The sequence below is a fragment of the Amphiura filiformis genome, chromosome 1 (genome assembly GCF_039555335.1).
Source record: "Amphiura filiformis chromosome 1, Afil_fr2py, whole genome shotgun sequence".
Lineage (NCBI taxonomy): Eukaryota > Metazoa > Echinodermata > Ophiuroidea > Amphilepidida > Amphiuridae > Amphiura > Amphiura filiformis.
This window is the reverse complement of record NC_092628.1, coordinates 73749659-73767097: the sequence shown is the minus strand read 5'-3', so window position 1 is coordinate 73767097 and position 17439 is coordinate 73749659. Positions and strand designations below refer to the sequence as shown.

Here is a 17439-nt window from a genome sequence, read left to right as displayed (position 1 = left end):
GCCATGCGGACACATCCAAGCCACCACCTACTGCAAACTTGGCAGGGCTCATGCCCAATCCAGAGCTTGTGGCGAGAGATTGTGGCTGATTCCCGGGTGCGTGCCGTTCGGGGTTGAATCCTTGAGGGCTATCTTCACTGCTGAATCTTGCCATGGCAGCACGCATTCCAATAGGGACAGGCTGATTACCCATCATTGCGTACGGATTAACATCCTCGGACTTCGACCTTGCTGGAACATTTGCGCATGGAAGTCTCTCGGAGATGGTTTGGCTGTATCTTGCGCAGATCCAGGCATACTTCCTTGTCCAAACTGTAAGTGTTCAAATGGGTAGTTCATACCCATCATATGGTGCATTGAATGTGGTTGCTGATGTGGGTGCTCATCTGGAGCTGCATTACTCCCACCACCACCGCCCATGAACCCAGGTGGGGATCGTTCAACATTCACTGCCTGCTTCGAAGGACTACTGCCAAAAACAGGCAAATCTGGTTCTTCTCTGGGCATCTGGAATTGATTGATTTCTACTGGTGATTGTGTGCCACCTGGGAACCTGGATTGGTTATGACTCATCGCAGATATGCCACCTGGTGGAGAGATTTCTGATTTGGGGAAACTGGAATACCTCATTGGTTGGTAAATACTGGACGGTGGCTGGGACATTATATCAGTGGCATTCAGTCCTTGACTTGGCATCCTTTGGTGTCCGATGCCTACGGTACCTGGGGAATGCTGGGCAAATGGCTGCACAGGGAATTTATGTGGACTTCTACCGATAACAGATGGAGAAGACCTCTGAGGACTTTCATAGGTTTGATATTTAGGGGATGTAAAGCTGAGATCAGCCGGTGCTGGTTGCTGGTTGAAGGAGTCTCCAGCATTATGGCCTATAGGTAGGTTTGACTGAAGAGTAGCTGGACCAGGAGCAGATGTTACTTTCCTGGGACTACTGGCATTGGTGCTTGTTGGTTGAGGAACATGTTGCTGTATTCTGTAGAAATAAACATTTCAAAAGATGAATCATTCAATTGTGAAAAACATTTATTCATGACTTGCCAAAGTCAAACAATGTGGTACTTTGCAGTCAAGATTTTCAAAGTAGTGATGTGAACTGCCAGGCATGTAAAGCCCAAAGGAATCCAAAAGTGTTTGATTTTACCCTCATATGACTACAATGTTAAGTTAAAAAACTATTGTTGCTAATTTTGTTTACTTTCAAATGGAGAGATTTGGCTGGATAAACATACCAACTTGAAAGTGCATTAAGGCATAACACACAATGGTTCGTGAGGAAGAAAAAAAAGGCATATTTCTGTTATGTGTAAACATTTTAGTGTAATTTTGTGTTTGTACTATAACTGTGCCTTGAGGCACTCTCTGCACAAATTTACCCCTAAAACATTTCCCCACTTTTTCCCCACTCTGTATCTGGGATCAATGACCTCATGAAATAGCATCATTTTGATCCAGTTTAAGTATATTTGTTACGTCAAACTTTGTTAGCTCAACAATAATAATGAATATAAAAATACACAAAACTATGCAATTCTAGCTCATCATGCTGAATCAAGCAAATCCACTTCTGAAGCACAGCTGATCAATGGCCCAAGCAAGTTCCTAGTCAACTGGGTAAATCTCACAAGCCCAAGACAGCACTGTTGGGGACAATCTTGTGATCAAAGCATTCTGTCATTCATGAAACCAACAATCAAAGTTATTTGATGGGCAATGCCAAAATACCAATTCGATCTACTTACTGTGGAGGCTGCACAGGGTATTTCTGGAAAGCTCCTCCTCCGCTGCCACCACTACTACCAACAGAAGCCTGCCCTCGCTGATCTCCCTTGTTGCTAACCGGATGTTGAGCACTCCTTGCTAATGGATTCACGCTATCTACCTGCTGATGTAAGTCAGCCTTCTTGAGAGCGCTACGCTGTGCCTTGTCAGCTTGAAGCATCTGCATCAGACCTCCACCCATTTGTTGCAGTAAGGCTCTCCTGCTCTCCTGTTGTTCCTCTTGTGAGAGGTTTGGAGCTTTAGGTAAACGCTGTAGGGGAGGCAGAATTAAGACAGGTATTTCATATCCGATTTGACAATACTTGGCTTGGTTGATACCTTTACTACGGTATTCAATATTTTGTTACACATAATGCTCTGGTGTGATTCATCAGGCCTTGTGTTTTAGAATTTTCACCAAGTTCTTAGGCCTTGGGTTTTCTGTGGACCCCGGACATACCCTACACCACCAAAATCACAGTTCCTGTGTGCCACTGTTACACACCCTGATTCACAGTGTGTACAAAAGCATGGACAAAAGTATAACCAATGGCAAACATGGAAGTGACTAACCCGGACACATACATTTGAATTTTGTTGGCCTTACCAGACTCTTATACTACCTATGCAGAATGAGTCCCCACAACCAACTGCGCACATTGTTTACAATGTGTTTTTATGCCACATGCGATCTATCAACACCATCAGCGACCATGATTTTCTCACGTATGTCTCCCATTGACAGGTGTTTATAAAACTCATACCGTGGAAACTTGGCATGTTGCCCATGGGGATCGACGCTAAGTCAGGTACCGCGTGAGCAAACTCAAAAAGAACGCAAATAGCGCGAGTGTGCACAAAAGAAACTTCGCGTGATGTCGCCAGGTCTGAACGATGTACCGGCATCAGTTGAATTTGAGTAAGCTTAGAGGGCACAGGCATGGAAAATTCCTATCTGTTTATTTATTAATCTGTGATAAAACAGTCAAAAAAGATTAAATATAACCCATTTACCTTTTTTGAAAATGGCACATGCTTCTGACCAATTCCCTGTGCTAATGATGGTACAGGAGGATCTCCAGGCTTTAGTGCAAGTTTCTGTGCATTCTTCTTCTGACCTTTCTGATTTGTGCCTTGCTGTTTCTGCCCTTGCTGTGTTGGCATCTTTTGTGCCGACTGCTGAGGGGTTTTCTGGTCTGCTTTCTGCTGGGGTATTTCTGATTAGGGTTAGAATGTTGTGTCTTCTGAGGTGACGGTATGTTTTGATATGGTTTCTGGTTTGGAGTGTTTCCGCTTAGACCTTTTTGTTGTTGTTGTTGCTGCTGCAGCTGTTGGATTCCCTATAGAGCAGATATAACAGAAAAGGGGTCAGTGAGTCAATATTCCACATAGATTTAGTATAGGTAACACTTTGGAAAATTTACTATATAGGATTGTCACCTATGTGTACCCAAATAATTTACCACCAGTAATTTCCACAAAGGCTGAAATCAAATGATAATTGGAAGACATTGCATTACACACATATTACATATAAGCATGTTCTCAAATACTTGTCAAAACATATTGAGATAAGGCTTTGTCCTTACTACAGTGCAACAGAGCATAAATGCCCAAAACTGAAATTTGGACAGATTGACACATAATTTAGATTAAAGTGAAAGATGTCACTTACAACATTTTTTGATCAAACTCTGATCTTTAATAAGGTTGCAAAATTTGACATGTTTTCGTTCATTTTCATATAATTAGCATAATTAAAAGGAATGTATGAAAAATATGATTTTTTTTTTCGTCAAAAGTAAATATGTTATAAAAATAAAACTTACAAGAAAGATTGACTCTTGTCAAATCCTACAATTCTGTCAGAGAAAATTTGCATATTTGTATTTATTTTTTTAATTAATGGACATAATATTGATTAATTAATTTGCGATAATAATTTTTTTTTATGATTTACCATAATTCCAAACATGTCAAGCAATATGTCAAATTAAAGCTAATAAAATGCTTTATGGATTTGTCAGAGTACATTTTGCAAAATGCATTTAGTATTCTAGTTACAAAATTCCAAACATTCTATTCCAATTTTTTGCTATACACGCACAGGAGCTGTTCTTTTAAAATCCGCGCCTAATCAATAATGAGTCTTTCATTCTATTGTCAAAGTACTGTGTTCCCTGTAGCATTATGTAGTGACCAGGTCCTTGAGTGTGATGGTTTTGTAGCAGATGACAGTGCTCATTCAAGCCTATCAAGGTCAGTTAGTAGCAACTTGCTGAATGGCTGGGCATTATCAGCTATCAAAGAGATGCCTTATGCAGCTGCCAATCACAGAAGAGGTTTGATAACATTTGGTTTAAAAATCCAAAAGTGATATAAGGACAAAATTGTGCATGTTAGGATTGTTAGGATTCTTATATGTTGAAAACCCCTTGTAGTAGTATTTTTTATGTGTAGTGTATATTGTTCATAAATTATATAGCTTTTAAATTTTGGGCATTAATGCTCTGTTGCACCCTCTAAAGTTTGTTCGGCTTATAATTGGCGAATATTCATTTTTTGTTACTGCATGCATCAAAGTCCAAACTTACGCTAGGGTAAATTCACATAAGCGTGCGCCATGTCTCGCATTACGCAAAGCACAACTAGCGTAAGTACTACGCTCAACTGCGTGCAGGCCATTCTAGACAATACATAATGTTAAAAGTCTCATTTTGCAAACTTTAACATCCATCTTTTCTGTGTACTAATTGACCAAAATCGTTTTACCATAGCAAAATCCCAATATTGAGTTGCAATGCCTCTGACATAACATATGATCGATAGGTATCCTGAAATTCAACATTACCTTGCAAATAAAATATCCAGTTTGACTTTTAGAAAACTTGCAAAACAAAGTAACTATGCAGATGACTTTTAATATGACAGCTTATGGTGCTTTCAGCAGTCTAATTCAACAGTGTATAATCCAAGTGAATTCAACCATCTGCAAGTTTACAACAAACAAGGACACCTCCAACATCCTATCATTGTGTTACCATCACCAGATGGAAAAGACTTCAAACTTTGTCCTGAATGCAAGAACACCTACCTGTGGACCCTTCTGTTGTTGTAGGATCATTCCTGGCGGCATCCAAGACAATATTCCTTGAGGATTCTTTTGCTGCTGTTGCTGCTGCATTCCCTGAGGGGCCCTTTGTTGCATTCCCTGCTGTTGCTGGTTTCGTTGCTGAGCTCCCTTCTGAGCTCCAATAACTTGTTGCTGCACACCTTGTTGACCTTTTTGTGGAGTTCCTTGAGGGCCTTTCTGTTGTTGCCCAGCTTGGGGTCCTTTCTGCATCCCCTGTAACAAAACACATTTTATTCACATGAATGAACAGTAAATAATTAAGGGTGATCTTAACCCTGGACACCTGGAACTTTGGGGGTCTCATAACTTCTAAATTGTTGGTCTAAAGTATAAAAAAGTATACATATTTTGACTTTATGAATCCATCTGTGAAGTCAAATTTGGGCAAAAATGATCAGTTTTGGAGAAAAAAAATTTCGATCACAGAAACAAAATGTTCTTAAATTACCTCTTTTCTCTTTATTTAAATATAAAAGATATCAATCAACTTAGCAATGAATACAAAGGGAAAATATGTGGAACAAATGACACCAACTACTCAGAATGACACATGACTTTACCCAATAGAGTGACTTTATAAATCTGTAATTTTTTTTAACAAATTCAAGTCACAACTGCAAATTATTCTGGCGAGAAATAGTGGTTGTGGAGAGCAAAATTATACACCAATGCCATTAGAGCTTGTAATGAAGCAACTACACTTTTTATATAATTTTGTAAATTTAAGTGCCCTCAAAATTTGTTGAGTTTAATGTAAATCCTTAATTTACAATCTTTGACAAAGTAACCAGTACCTGTTGCCCTTTAAACGGCTGCTGCATTCCTTGTCCTTGCATTTTTTGGTTTCCACCTCCCTTGGGATATCCACCTGGTGCCGAAGTAGGCTTATTAGCCTGATTCAAATGATTGATAGGGAGTATCCCTGCCCTCTGATTGGTTGATGAGGCTTGTACAGCAGGTTGGCTAGTCTTTTGCGCAGGTGTTTTCTGTGCAGAGGCTTGTGTTGTAGCAGGAGACGCTTGTGTTGTTGGTGTTGCTGCCTGTGGATGAGTCGCTGACTGCGAAGTTGGAACTTTGGTTTGGTTATCAGTAGCTTGCTGTTGCGGTACAGATTCGTCCTGTGACTTTTTCTTCTTCTTCTTAGATGTCTTCTTGCCAGTCTTTTTTGATAAACACAGAGAAAAGAAAAGAAAAAAAGAACACAGTAAGCAAAGTGACGTTGTGTTGATAAAGGCCTCTACAATTACAGCATTATACCAAATATGATGTTCCTAATTGACATTGGAAATATTTATTTATCACAGTTGGGAATAAATATAATGTGCAACGGATACAAATGTGTTTACTTTTTAACAAACAATTCTTACTGATCCAACACAGGTCTTCAAGTAATATTTTTGGAGTAACCTGCCTTTGCTCTAACATTCTTTATCTTATCATACTCCATGCATTCCTTCAAAGTAAACTACAGCATTGGTGACATGTATTATGTTCATATTCTTTGGATATTGAACACTCAACTTTTGTTTTGCAGCTCTTGAGGTATTATCACAAACATTTACTACTGTGCATACATTCTAATGAATACTGATAACTATACACATTTTGCCAAGACCATACACTCTAATGGTTACTGATAACTATAAACACTTTGCCAAGACCATACACACTCCAACCAACCACCTAAAACACACCACTTGTACACACCTTGTGTTGTTCCCAGGTGTCGCCTATACTACTTGTCCTTTGCTTCTCTGAGGATGTTGTCCTATCACCCGCCTCCTTCCCAGCTCCCCCTGCGCTACCTCCCTTATTACCAGCGGACGCTTGGGTTGCTCCTGTCGTTGTGACGGAGACTGTACTAGTGCTGGGCGGTATGATGGTGGTTTAGTAGTAGGAGTTAATGTTGCTGGTCTGGTGTTGTGAATCTGTGCTGCCTTGCTGTTGGACATTACAGGTGTTACACTTACTGGTGTGGCAGCTGCTTTCCCATTAGAAGTCTTCTGCTGTGATGTGTCCCGTTTGAGGATCTCTTTTTCTGGGGCAGCTTTCTTTGGGGTTTCTTTGTTGGACTGTGTATTGTCTGATGGCACTTTCTGTGGAGTGCCCTTTGGTTCAGGCTTCTTTGGACTTGCATCTTCAAGAAAAAAAAGCAAAATATACAGAAACTGTAAAATCACACAGAATAAAAAGGAAGGATAGATAAAGCAGAAGTCACTAGAAGAGATTGTGCGTTTTTAAATTTTTGCCCAAATTTTGTTTTATGGTAATCTTACATACATTTTTAAAGATACATTTGAGTTTAAAATCATTTCACAAGTCCAATGGATCATTTTGTCCAAAACAGTTTACTGGGATCACAATTATATTTATAAATTTGGATTTTACTGTTATTTTATCTAGAACCAGAATGTGTTTGCAACAGAGAAGCTTGTGATGACATAAAAGTAGGCCAACAAAGTGGATAATCTATGTTATATTACATTATTTGAAATGCTTTTACCTCTTGTATGTTTGAATGGTGTTCCTCTTGCATCCTCTTTCTTCTTATCATTGGAATCTCCACTCTTGGGCCTTCGCCTTGGGCATTCCTTGACAAAATGACCAATCTTTCCACACACACGGCAGCCTCTATCATTGGGCGGTGCCTTGCCATCACTTAGAAACTCTAAATCAAAGAAGTAGTCCTATATAGACAAAAACCAAGATAATCAATTATAAAGTTCAAAACAAAAATGGTAAGAGGGAATTAGGAGCAGGAGTAAGTTCAGATTTTCACAATATTCAATGCCCTTTACCCAGTTTGTGCACTGCAGTGGTAAGTGGTTGAGTTCACATGAGTAATCCTAATCATACAATCATTAAATGGTGGTGAGAATTGCTTATCTGATTCTTCTTACAGCAATGCATCAGTACAAAAGGAAGTGAATTACATACAAATTTTTGATTTGATGATATTGTGTGACCATTTTTTATATAAAAGTATAATTTTACAGCATAAGCACAATAATTGGATAAGGGTTTTTACACCTGTATCTGACTGCCTCACACCTTCAGGTGTGATAACAATCTTCATTAGGGGACCAGAACTCCCGCAGCTTAAAACACTTTCCTTGAGGGAGCTATCTTATGGTTTACTTCCACTTATTCCAAATGACCACATGAACAACAGAATCCAAGTTTGGTTTTATAAGTGTTACAGTTTCATATAAAAATCTGTTCTCAGTCATCACCCATCCACCCACCACTAGCAAGTTTTCTCTAACCAACACATCATATTCTCCAAATTGCATGTACTTACAAAGTCATCTGTATAGGGTGGTATTCTCCTGGGCAAGCCAAATCTCTCTCTGGTCTTCCTCAACACTTGCATCATATAGGTTGCCACTAATCAAAGTAAGAATAATCATGAAATAGGGAAAAGGAAAATAAAATGAACATTTAAACAATCAATCAAGGAGATAATATCTAAACCACTTGTATTTTCTATTGCATTCATGAGAATTTACTAAATTAGACAATATCTCTTTGAGACTCACTTTTACGTGACACTCCACCGCCAAGATTGTGATCCAAATCAAAGGGGTCCTCAATAGCAAAGCCACGGGAAGGAGCTGTCCACATCTTCTCAAATCTTGTGAGCGGCTTTATTTGACGTATTGTGATGACATGCTTCTTGAAGTCAAAGTCTTCAGTATAGAAACGCAGCATGCCCAACCACAGCTGACCAACTGACTCACGATTCTTGCTGTAGCCTTTCCAAACTCTTGACTGCAATCATACAAACAAACAAAAAACAAGACGGCTTAGTCATGAAAAAAATGTTAACATGTTTTTGGTTTTAGATGAGTCCATAGTTATCTAGCACGGTGGTGTTCTACCCCAAATAGCATTCACTATTCTCTGGGTTACTGTGATACAGTTTTGAATCCAGTGTACTGGGGCAATTTAACTTCTTCTTGTGTTCAAGGTCCATCAGCTAGACAGGTAGGTCCCTGCACACCCTGCTGATGGTGTCTAAATGTGAGGACTTATACATGTAGTACTAAACACATAAACTGTTTGAAAGATAGGCCTACATTCGAGGTGAAACATCAAAATCAAATCACAAAAATAAATTGCAAAAAACAAAAGAGAGGAAAGCACTACTGGCCATTAACGGTAATTGTCAATACTCTGTTAGGTAACTTACCAAGTTTCTCACATCATCATAGAACCAAGCATTACGTCCTTCCATCATGGCTTTGGGTTTCTCTTTGCCTGTGTATAACTACAATCACAACAACAAATATGCAATTGGTTAATTCATGTAAATTTATTAACAAATTAACTTGATTTGGATGAGAATACTGACACATTTAGCTTCAAAGTACACAGTATTTATATGCTAGCAGACATTGTGTGAACACGTGTTTCCAAGAATCCAGTTAGAGTAGAATTAGGTTACTATACCATTTTTGACTTGGCAAGGCAGTGAAGTCACCCCGTTGAGGCAGCTGATTTGTGTGCGCAGTGCGCATCTATGAGGCATCTTTAAAAGTGTGGATGTGTACGGCAACTATTTGAAGCTGCACCCAATGATATCTGCACTGACTTTATTGCCTCCCCAACATGAAAAATGGTATAAGTAACCAAGTAGAATCAGCCCTCGAATTAACCCACGGCACCGACGGCATATTGCCGTGGGTGCCCACCCCCATTGCCGCAATGCCCTCAAAATATGTCCTTTACCGACGGCAGTCACTTGCCGTGCCCCTAAATGAAGTTGCCGTGGGTGCCCTAGCCGGCCAGCCCTGCCCCTTTAATCATTAACAAGTACTGGTTAAATCCCAGCAAAATTGTGGAAAATTAAATCGAAAATCTTGAACACGATCGCTATTTTGAGCATCGTAACCCAGCTATCAATCACAGTATACACAATAGTTTGTTGTGAATTAATATTCATTACCCCTACGTAAGCTTACATATTCAGCCAATCACATCGGCTTATACATTATCTGGTTACTAGAAATCTGACTTCATTTTCTCGATTGGTCAGAGAAATACCTTCAACGCATTATCGACCAATCAGAAACGCTGTTAGTAACTATAGCTTCCTCGACCTCGTGTTGTGAACAAAATCTGAGCGCTGGGCAAATCAATTATTCTCTCGATTATCAAACATTGACTTCCCATTGCAAACCGATGGCGATACCCTTCCGGTAGCGTCTTATCTTGTACATGTGAGCCCATCTCTAGATATGTTTTGCACGAAATAGTTTTTATCCCGGCGAATTTGATCAATATTATTACCAAAGTTACAGCTGTTTCATCGCTACATTTCGAGTCAGTTTTGCAGCTCAGAACTAGGGATCGCAAAATTTAAGTAAATTAAACTGTATTATAAAGCGGGTTTTTTAAGCAATGGGGTTAGTTTTAGTGCAAAGTTGTGAGTCAAATTTTACTTTGGTGTCGAATTCAGTGATGGTAATGCATCTATTCACTTTTGAAAAATTGCCTTGGTGCCCTTCTCAAATTTTCAACAGTTGCCTTGATGCCCTTTTGAAATATTACAAATTGCCGTGCTGCCTTGCCTTTTCAGTGAAAATCCACGGCAATTATCAACTTGCCCTAAAAAAGTTGCCGTGCCCCTTCAGATCCTTAATTCGAGGGCTGAGTAGAATAACATGTCAGCTGTGAGTTATTAAAAGCAACGAATGAAATACTATCAACACATGATGCATCATTTGTCGCCAAAATCCATTTCGGGATATGGGCTAAAAGGACTTGTTTGTATTCATTGTTTTAAAAATAAAAATAGTCATACCTAATGAACCAAGTCCCACTACCACAGAACTTTCAGTATATTCAAGCTGTTTTAAAGGGCTAGGGTAATAAATACATGATAAACAAATAACTTAATTTGCTTAATCATATCATATGTTTGGAAGTCTTACCTCCTGTAGAACTGGAATGACAGGTGGTTTCCTCTGTTGTAGGAAGAACAGTGTCATCAGAGTGTATGCATATGAAGATAAACTGCCTTTAGATGCATCTCCAATATCACAGATCTGAAAGAAATGTATGAGGTAGAAATGTATCATAAATAGAGCATTGTAAATACTGACCTGAAACCAATAGTAACAACTATGTAACACTTTGTTTCATATTAATAGAATACCTCCAATGTCAAGAAACTTTTCGGTGTCTTTGTTGATCTGAATGAATTTTTTTTTCTTCATCAAATGATGTGGGTATTTTTTCAACACAGTATGTTCCAATCTTCAACCTACCCAGAATAAAAGCAGATCAGCTCTCAAAAATCTACTGTCATGTAAACATGAATTACCACAAAGCAAACATGCTTGAATTGGTACATCAAAAAATTAAAAAAACCTGTGTGTTATGAAGCTTCAAATAAAGGCCTGCACTTAATTATCATGGTACCACCTGCATCAACACACCTGGAGAATTTTTTTTTTGTCAAAAAGAGATTGTAAGGACCATAAGAAAACGAGTTGATGTGTTGACTTGAAACCATAGACTAAAAATAATACAAACAGACACTGCACCAAGTGGCAAAGTCCAGCATCATCTGTTAATGAAGAAAAGATGAAAATGCTACACCAGAACGTTCAGCCCTCATGAATATGCGAGAACTGTCATTACATACAAAGTATGAGGACTTGACCCATTGGTGCACTATCTATACCTCTTCATTTATGCTTGAGACATACCTTAGCAAATAGCTTGAATGCATACACCAGCTGTCTCACTCTTGTATCAATACCTGAGTAACAATACAACATCTTTGTGTTGACCTGTGCTAGCATATTGTACAAGCTGATGTCTCCTTCCAGTCGGCTAGGTCTGTGAATGAATTTGACGATGGGCACTTTGGCTGTTGGTATTGGAGTGATGCCGTACAGACTGCGATTCTTCTTCAGGATCTTGGCAAGTTTCTCAACGATGTCTGGGAAGTTGAGGCTCTGTGAAATTGATGAAAGTTGTGTATGATAGGTTAAACAAACATATCAAGCAAAATAACTATTTGTATTACTTCTTTATATCAGGAGAAATACCACTGTACTTCACTGATACAATACCTTGATGATATTTTAATATGACAGAAATATACACTATGCTGTTTTACCTTGAGTTTGGTAGTGATGTAGTGTTGAATTGTACACGCTAGCCTACTACCGCAGAGCGTATACACATGCATACTAGGGTGATCTGTCTGCACGTTTGCATCACAACCATGTGCAGCACCGACATCACTACCATACTCAACATGAAAAGAAGTTCAGATGGTCTGAAATTACAATCCAACTAAATGCAGTGACTAAGATCATAAGAATATGGCTTGAATACTTGCATCATTTGTTTGCTAAAGATTCATTAAACTGGATCAAGCAAAATGCATCACATCACATACCTTGGGATCTCTAGCACCTTCCAATGTCATACAGATATCAAGATCACTATGATGGAAGCCAAATCCATTCATGGAGGAACCAAACAGTCTCAGGTTGGTATCAGGAAATCCATTGCGACGTATGTGGGTTTGTAACTCCCAGATGATGTTATCTCTGGCCTCCATCTCCCACCTCTGCACTTGCACCTCTTCTGCAGGAAAATAAATAAGAATTGCATAAAATATATGCTCAATTCAACCTTTCTCTCTCGTCAAATGGTGCTATAGTTTTCTCACCAACACACTGACTCAATTTGATACCAATATGCACAGTATTAAATGATACTACATATTTCCTGATTGAAACTTTATACCATCAGTCCATCCAATTTGCACTTTTCCAAATAAAAATCACCTAAATGAACCCTTTGATTCTCTTGAAATTACATTATATACCCTTGGCAAATGGCATTTTAAATGCCTTCATATAATTTGCAAGGGCCTATGCCAACCTGCCTACTGGACGTTCTCACATGAAAATTATATTACATTCTATGGTTTTCGTTCACTTCTTTAATTTCCCTGAGCCATTTACACACAATTCATGCTCTCTCAGAACCAAGGCTAATGTTGCTCAAGCAAAACTTACCACAAATATTCACACACAACACATCAATCTTGTGCATGAAATTTGGAGGCATGGGTGGTAATGGTATCAGGTCTATCAGCACTTCATCTTGGCAATCCTGTAAGGAAATGAAAAACACTACATTAACACCTTTTGGAGTAAAAAGGCATGAGAGTTTTAAACAGTCTTGCATTTAATTTTCTTGGGCATTCCTTGCAATTGCTCCTTGCAACATTTTCTTTTATTTATTACATGGATAAGTCAAGACAGTTGATTTTCATTCTCTATGAATGACTCTATGTATCATTGATGAGCACAATGACAGACAGAGTGGATATTAAATAAGCCTGTATAAGTGTCATAGGAAACAGAAGAATGAAACTGATAAATCTCACATCATCTTTTTTCAGTAAATGAGTGAAGAAATTTAATTGGCCATATTCTTACTGGTACATAATTCACAATATTCATGTTTATTTGTACATGATTACTACATTAACAAGTGTGTGTAACTGGAGCATTCCAACAAGTGTGTGTAACTGGAGCATTCCTTAGTAGTTTCAACAGACTAGTGCTCCCTTTTGAGGGATGTCGTGTCATATGACCGTTGACACAACATCTACTTGTCTTGTGTTTCTTCGTGTTTCATTATGTTGTTTATATATGCATATATTTGGTGGTGATGCGAGGACACAGGATAGGCATTCATTATTATTAAAGTTTATTGTTGAAACTTCAATGCAAGTGTGCTAGTCTGTTTGTAACGTATGTTTGCTTAAAATCCCATATTATTGCTCACCTTTTCTACATGACCTTCAAGTCCGCATCCAGAACAAATCAATGGCACTTCTTCTCCACCTGTCAGTATCTGTTTCTCAAATACAAACTTAAAGTCTGACACTGCTGGTCCAAACTTCTGACCATCTACTGCATCTTTGTTACCCTTCTCAGAGGTCTTGCCTGCAGCTGCCTTTGAATCAGTCACATTTTGGGAAGGAGTTCTGTGTGTCTCAGTATGTTCTGTGACCAGTTTCTTGCTAAGATCCTTTGCCAAATCATCCACACTTGTGCTGTCCTTTGTGGACTCTGTAGCTTTTGTAGAGTCTGTAGCATTTGGTGTGCCCTTCTCTTTGTCTCCTGATGGGGCGCTTTTACTAGTTGGGCTCTTGCTATGTACAAACCAGGAGTAACAATTAGATGCTGTGGGTTCCTTCCCAGGTAGGTACTGGGGTAAGCCAAAGTACTTGAGAGCTTCTCGCAGACGCTCCATGATATACTGGAATACAATGCTGGTTGTCAATGATTTGGTAATGTTCTTTTTGCTGGTTGCAAATGGATCTGAAAGTCAAGGATACAACATCAAAAGTCAAGGGTACTCCATAAGATGCATCATCAGAAATTTGTTTCGAAAATTTATGGCTTTATAAACCTCAAAATCTGTGGTTTTATAAACATTAAAATTTGTGATATTCTAAACCTTAAAATCCTCAAAATTTGTGGTTTTAATAACCTCAAAATTTGTGGTTTTATAAACCTTAAAATTTGTGGTTAATAATTGTTTAATCAACCAGTAAGCAATTTCAACTATGATTACCACAATATTTTTAATATAGCTTGTGCATTGGCTCTCAACGATTTGTTTGCTGGTCACACACATTTGAAACATAGATGCTTGTGGTCACACACATTTGAAACATAGATGCTTGTGGGCACCTCAATTTCTTAAGTTTCTTTTACATTTTAGAATAGGTCAAGGGCCATATGTCAGTGGTTGGCGAGCCAGATTTGGCTGCCTGTTGAGAACCCAGAGGAAGTGCCACAACTGCTGAAAGTTATCCCAATAATGCACATAGCACTCAAATTGTACAATCAAGATTCACCGAAGAATGTGGCTATCACATCTTTGGCAATTCCCAGTAAATGCCCATCACAAACTTATGATAAGGCCAAATCATATGATTAAAACATTCATTAAGGGGGTACTACACCCCTGTGGTAAATTCGTGACTATTTTGCATTTTTCTCAAAAATAATAACACACTGGTAACAAAAGTTATGTATATTATAGGGGCAAGGAATCCAATTACTACACTGGAATTTCAGTGACTCAAGACAAGCGGTTCAGTATATATGATAGGAAATGAGGTACATTCTAGCGGTACCTCTTTTCTTATCATAAATAGTGAACCGCTTGTCTTGGGTCACTGAAATTCCAGTGTAGTAATTGGATTCCTTGCCCCTATAATATACATAACTTTTGTTACCACTGTGTTATTAGTTTTAAAAAAAATGCAAAAATAGGCACAAATTTATCGAGGGGTGTAGTACCCCCTTAACATCCTAGAAACTCACATCCATATAAATATTTTATTTAAAGGTAATTTAAATCTTTGACACTCAACATATCTAAACAGAGCATCCATATGTGCAATACTATGGGGAATCTGGCACATTTGTATTGTCCTACTTTTTTTTAGCAAACAAAGCATATCTATTACAAAGGTTAACACAGAATGACAATTTGCACATTGTGACACGGCAGCTTAAGTCGATAATAACATAACCTTCAACAGCCAGCCTTTTGTTGGGTATCTTCATGTCTTGTCGGCTGATGGGTTTACGGTTACGTATAGTGATCACCCATTCTTCTATTGGCATTTCTACTACATAGAACTTCAACAGATCCAACCACAGTTCACCTGCACATTTGGTGTTGCGCTCCTTCAGAGTTTCTTTCTGTAATGGTGAAAAAACAAATTGTATGAAAATGTGTACCCATGTCTAGAAAATATGTGGAACCTAGGAGGCTTCTTCCAGTGATATTTTGGCATTTGGGAGTGAAATGTTGCCATTCTAGGGAAAGTTTGCTTTCCCAAAGAAAGAAATATATGAGATGTGTTAAATGTTATAAACTGTTATTTTTGTGGCTTATTGTCCTGGCAAATGCAATTTGTTTCTAGGTTTGCTTGTACCTCTACACATTTTTGAATACTGCAGTTCAGACACTTTTTCAATTGATCATGAATTTCATAGACCAATGCAATAACCTTGTGAAAATTATGTTTGGTACCTGACTAAATGAAGTGGTTGGATTTGATCATACAGAATAAGTCATTGCACAGCCAGATCCTACCCTCCAGAACTCAACTACTTAATTATTCATGATCTTACTTGCAACAATAATTCACTCAGTCTGACATCCATGAACATTGTCCCGTTTGCACAAGTGCGCGCATAACAACCAGCTTGACGGAGGGCAACTGCACATGCGCACACAGGTTTTACAAGGCTTTTCCCCCTCTGTGACATCAGCTTGGCCAAGGAAATGGCCATATTACAATTTAAATACTGTAAAACTATTTAATTTCGCTAGTACTTAATTTCGCTAATTGCCAATGACCACCATTTTTGTGGGTATTTAATTTTGCTAATCCAGCAATTCATGTGTGCAAGTCAATGTAAAACTGTTAAATTTGCGAGTATTTAATTTTGCGAATTCAGGATTCTAGCGAAATTAAATCCCTAGCGAAATTGAGTGGTTTTACAGTATAAAATTTCAACATATTATGGGTACATAAACAGGAAAGTTATTACTTTCACACATTGCATCATATATAGTGTTTGTTGGGTATAAAGCAGATACCCACATCTAACTTCTGAATCAGTAGTTAAGAATGCTTTACACAAAATCATAAACTGCCTTACCTCTTGAATAACAGGAAGCACAGGTGGCTCACACTGTTGTAAGTAATGAATAACCATTATCACAAATGCATAAGCAGGCATGCTACCATCAGCTTGCTGATCAACTTTACACAGCTTTGCCCAGTACCTAAGGGCAAGTGCAAGCACAGGCACTCGTGCATCAAGTTTGTAGTATTCCCGGAGTAGCTTGGAAGTGTCTACTGCAAACGCACTGTTGGTACCAACTTGACATTGCAGCCCACTATGGATGAATAGAAATGAGCAATGTATTAATGACCTGTATGAACATACACCAAACTTGCTTCACAAAAGAAAACACTTTTCACAAGAATTTTGAAAAGACCCACCTTAACGTTTTTTTCATGCCAAATGAAAGATTTGAAATAATTGAGTTTAAGGATCAAGATATGTTTCGCACTAATCACATTTGCTATTATCATATCTGGTACAATCCGCTCCAATCAGACCAAAGTCGGTAATAATGAAATGTGAGATATAGGCAAAAATAAGGAACAAAACAAAAAAACAACAACAAAAAACATTAGAAAATGGATATGGACTCCCAAAATGTTTAGACTTTGCTCCATAGGCCTCTGTGCTGTAATTTTGTTCAGTTACAAGAACATAAATACGACTTTACAGCCATGTAGGCCAGGGACTAAAGGATTTCAATAACAGTAAGTTTATACGTACTGAGCATGTTAGTGATGGTAGTAATTCAGTTTTCAAATATCCAACTTTGGTCTGATGGATCAGATTTGATATATTTTCACAGCTCAAATATTTGGTCTTGTGGGCATG

General features: G+C 38.3%; 1 protein-coding gene across 2 annotated transcripts in view; it reads right to left on the bottom strand.

The window, feature by feature from the left end:
- Positions 1-1911: 1911 nt before the first annotated feature.
- LOC140153034 (terminal uridylyltransferase 4-like) overlaps positions 1912-17439 on the bottom strand; it is a 34881-nt gene continuing 19353 nt past the window's right edge. The window contains exons 7-22 of one of the 2 annotated variants that reach the window (XM_072175630.1): positions 16639-16879; positions 15498-15669; positions 13733-14271; positions 12955-13051; positions 12327-12517; positions 11626-11877; positions 10846-10959; positions 9102-9179; positions 8449-8680; positions 8211-8296; positions 7413-7596; positions 6880-7046; positions 5704-6069; positions 4871-5122; positions 2791-3116; positions 1912-2047 (exon numbers count right to left, since the gene is read on the bottom strand). In XM_072175630.1, coding sequence (XP_072031731.1) covers positions 2862-3116; positions 4871-5122; positions 5704-6069; positions 6880-7046; positions 7413-7596; positions 8211-8296; positions 8449-8680; positions 9102-9179; positions 10846-10959; positions 11626-11877; positions 12327-12517; positions 12955-13051; positions 13733-14271; positions 15498-15669; positions 16639-16879 — 3226 coding nt within the window. In that variant the 3' untranslated portion in view covers positions 1912-2047; positions 2791-2861. Of the gene's footprint in view, positions 2048-2790; positions 3117-4870; positions 5123-5703; positions 6070-6616; positions 7047-7412; positions 7597-8210; positions 8297-8448; positions 8681-9101; positions 9180-10845; positions 10960-11625; positions 11878-12326; positions 12518-12954; positions 13052-13732; positions 14272-15497; positions 15670-16638; positions 16880-17439 lie in introns of those variants that run through there. The other variant, XM_072175639.1, reaches the window with a different exon arrangement.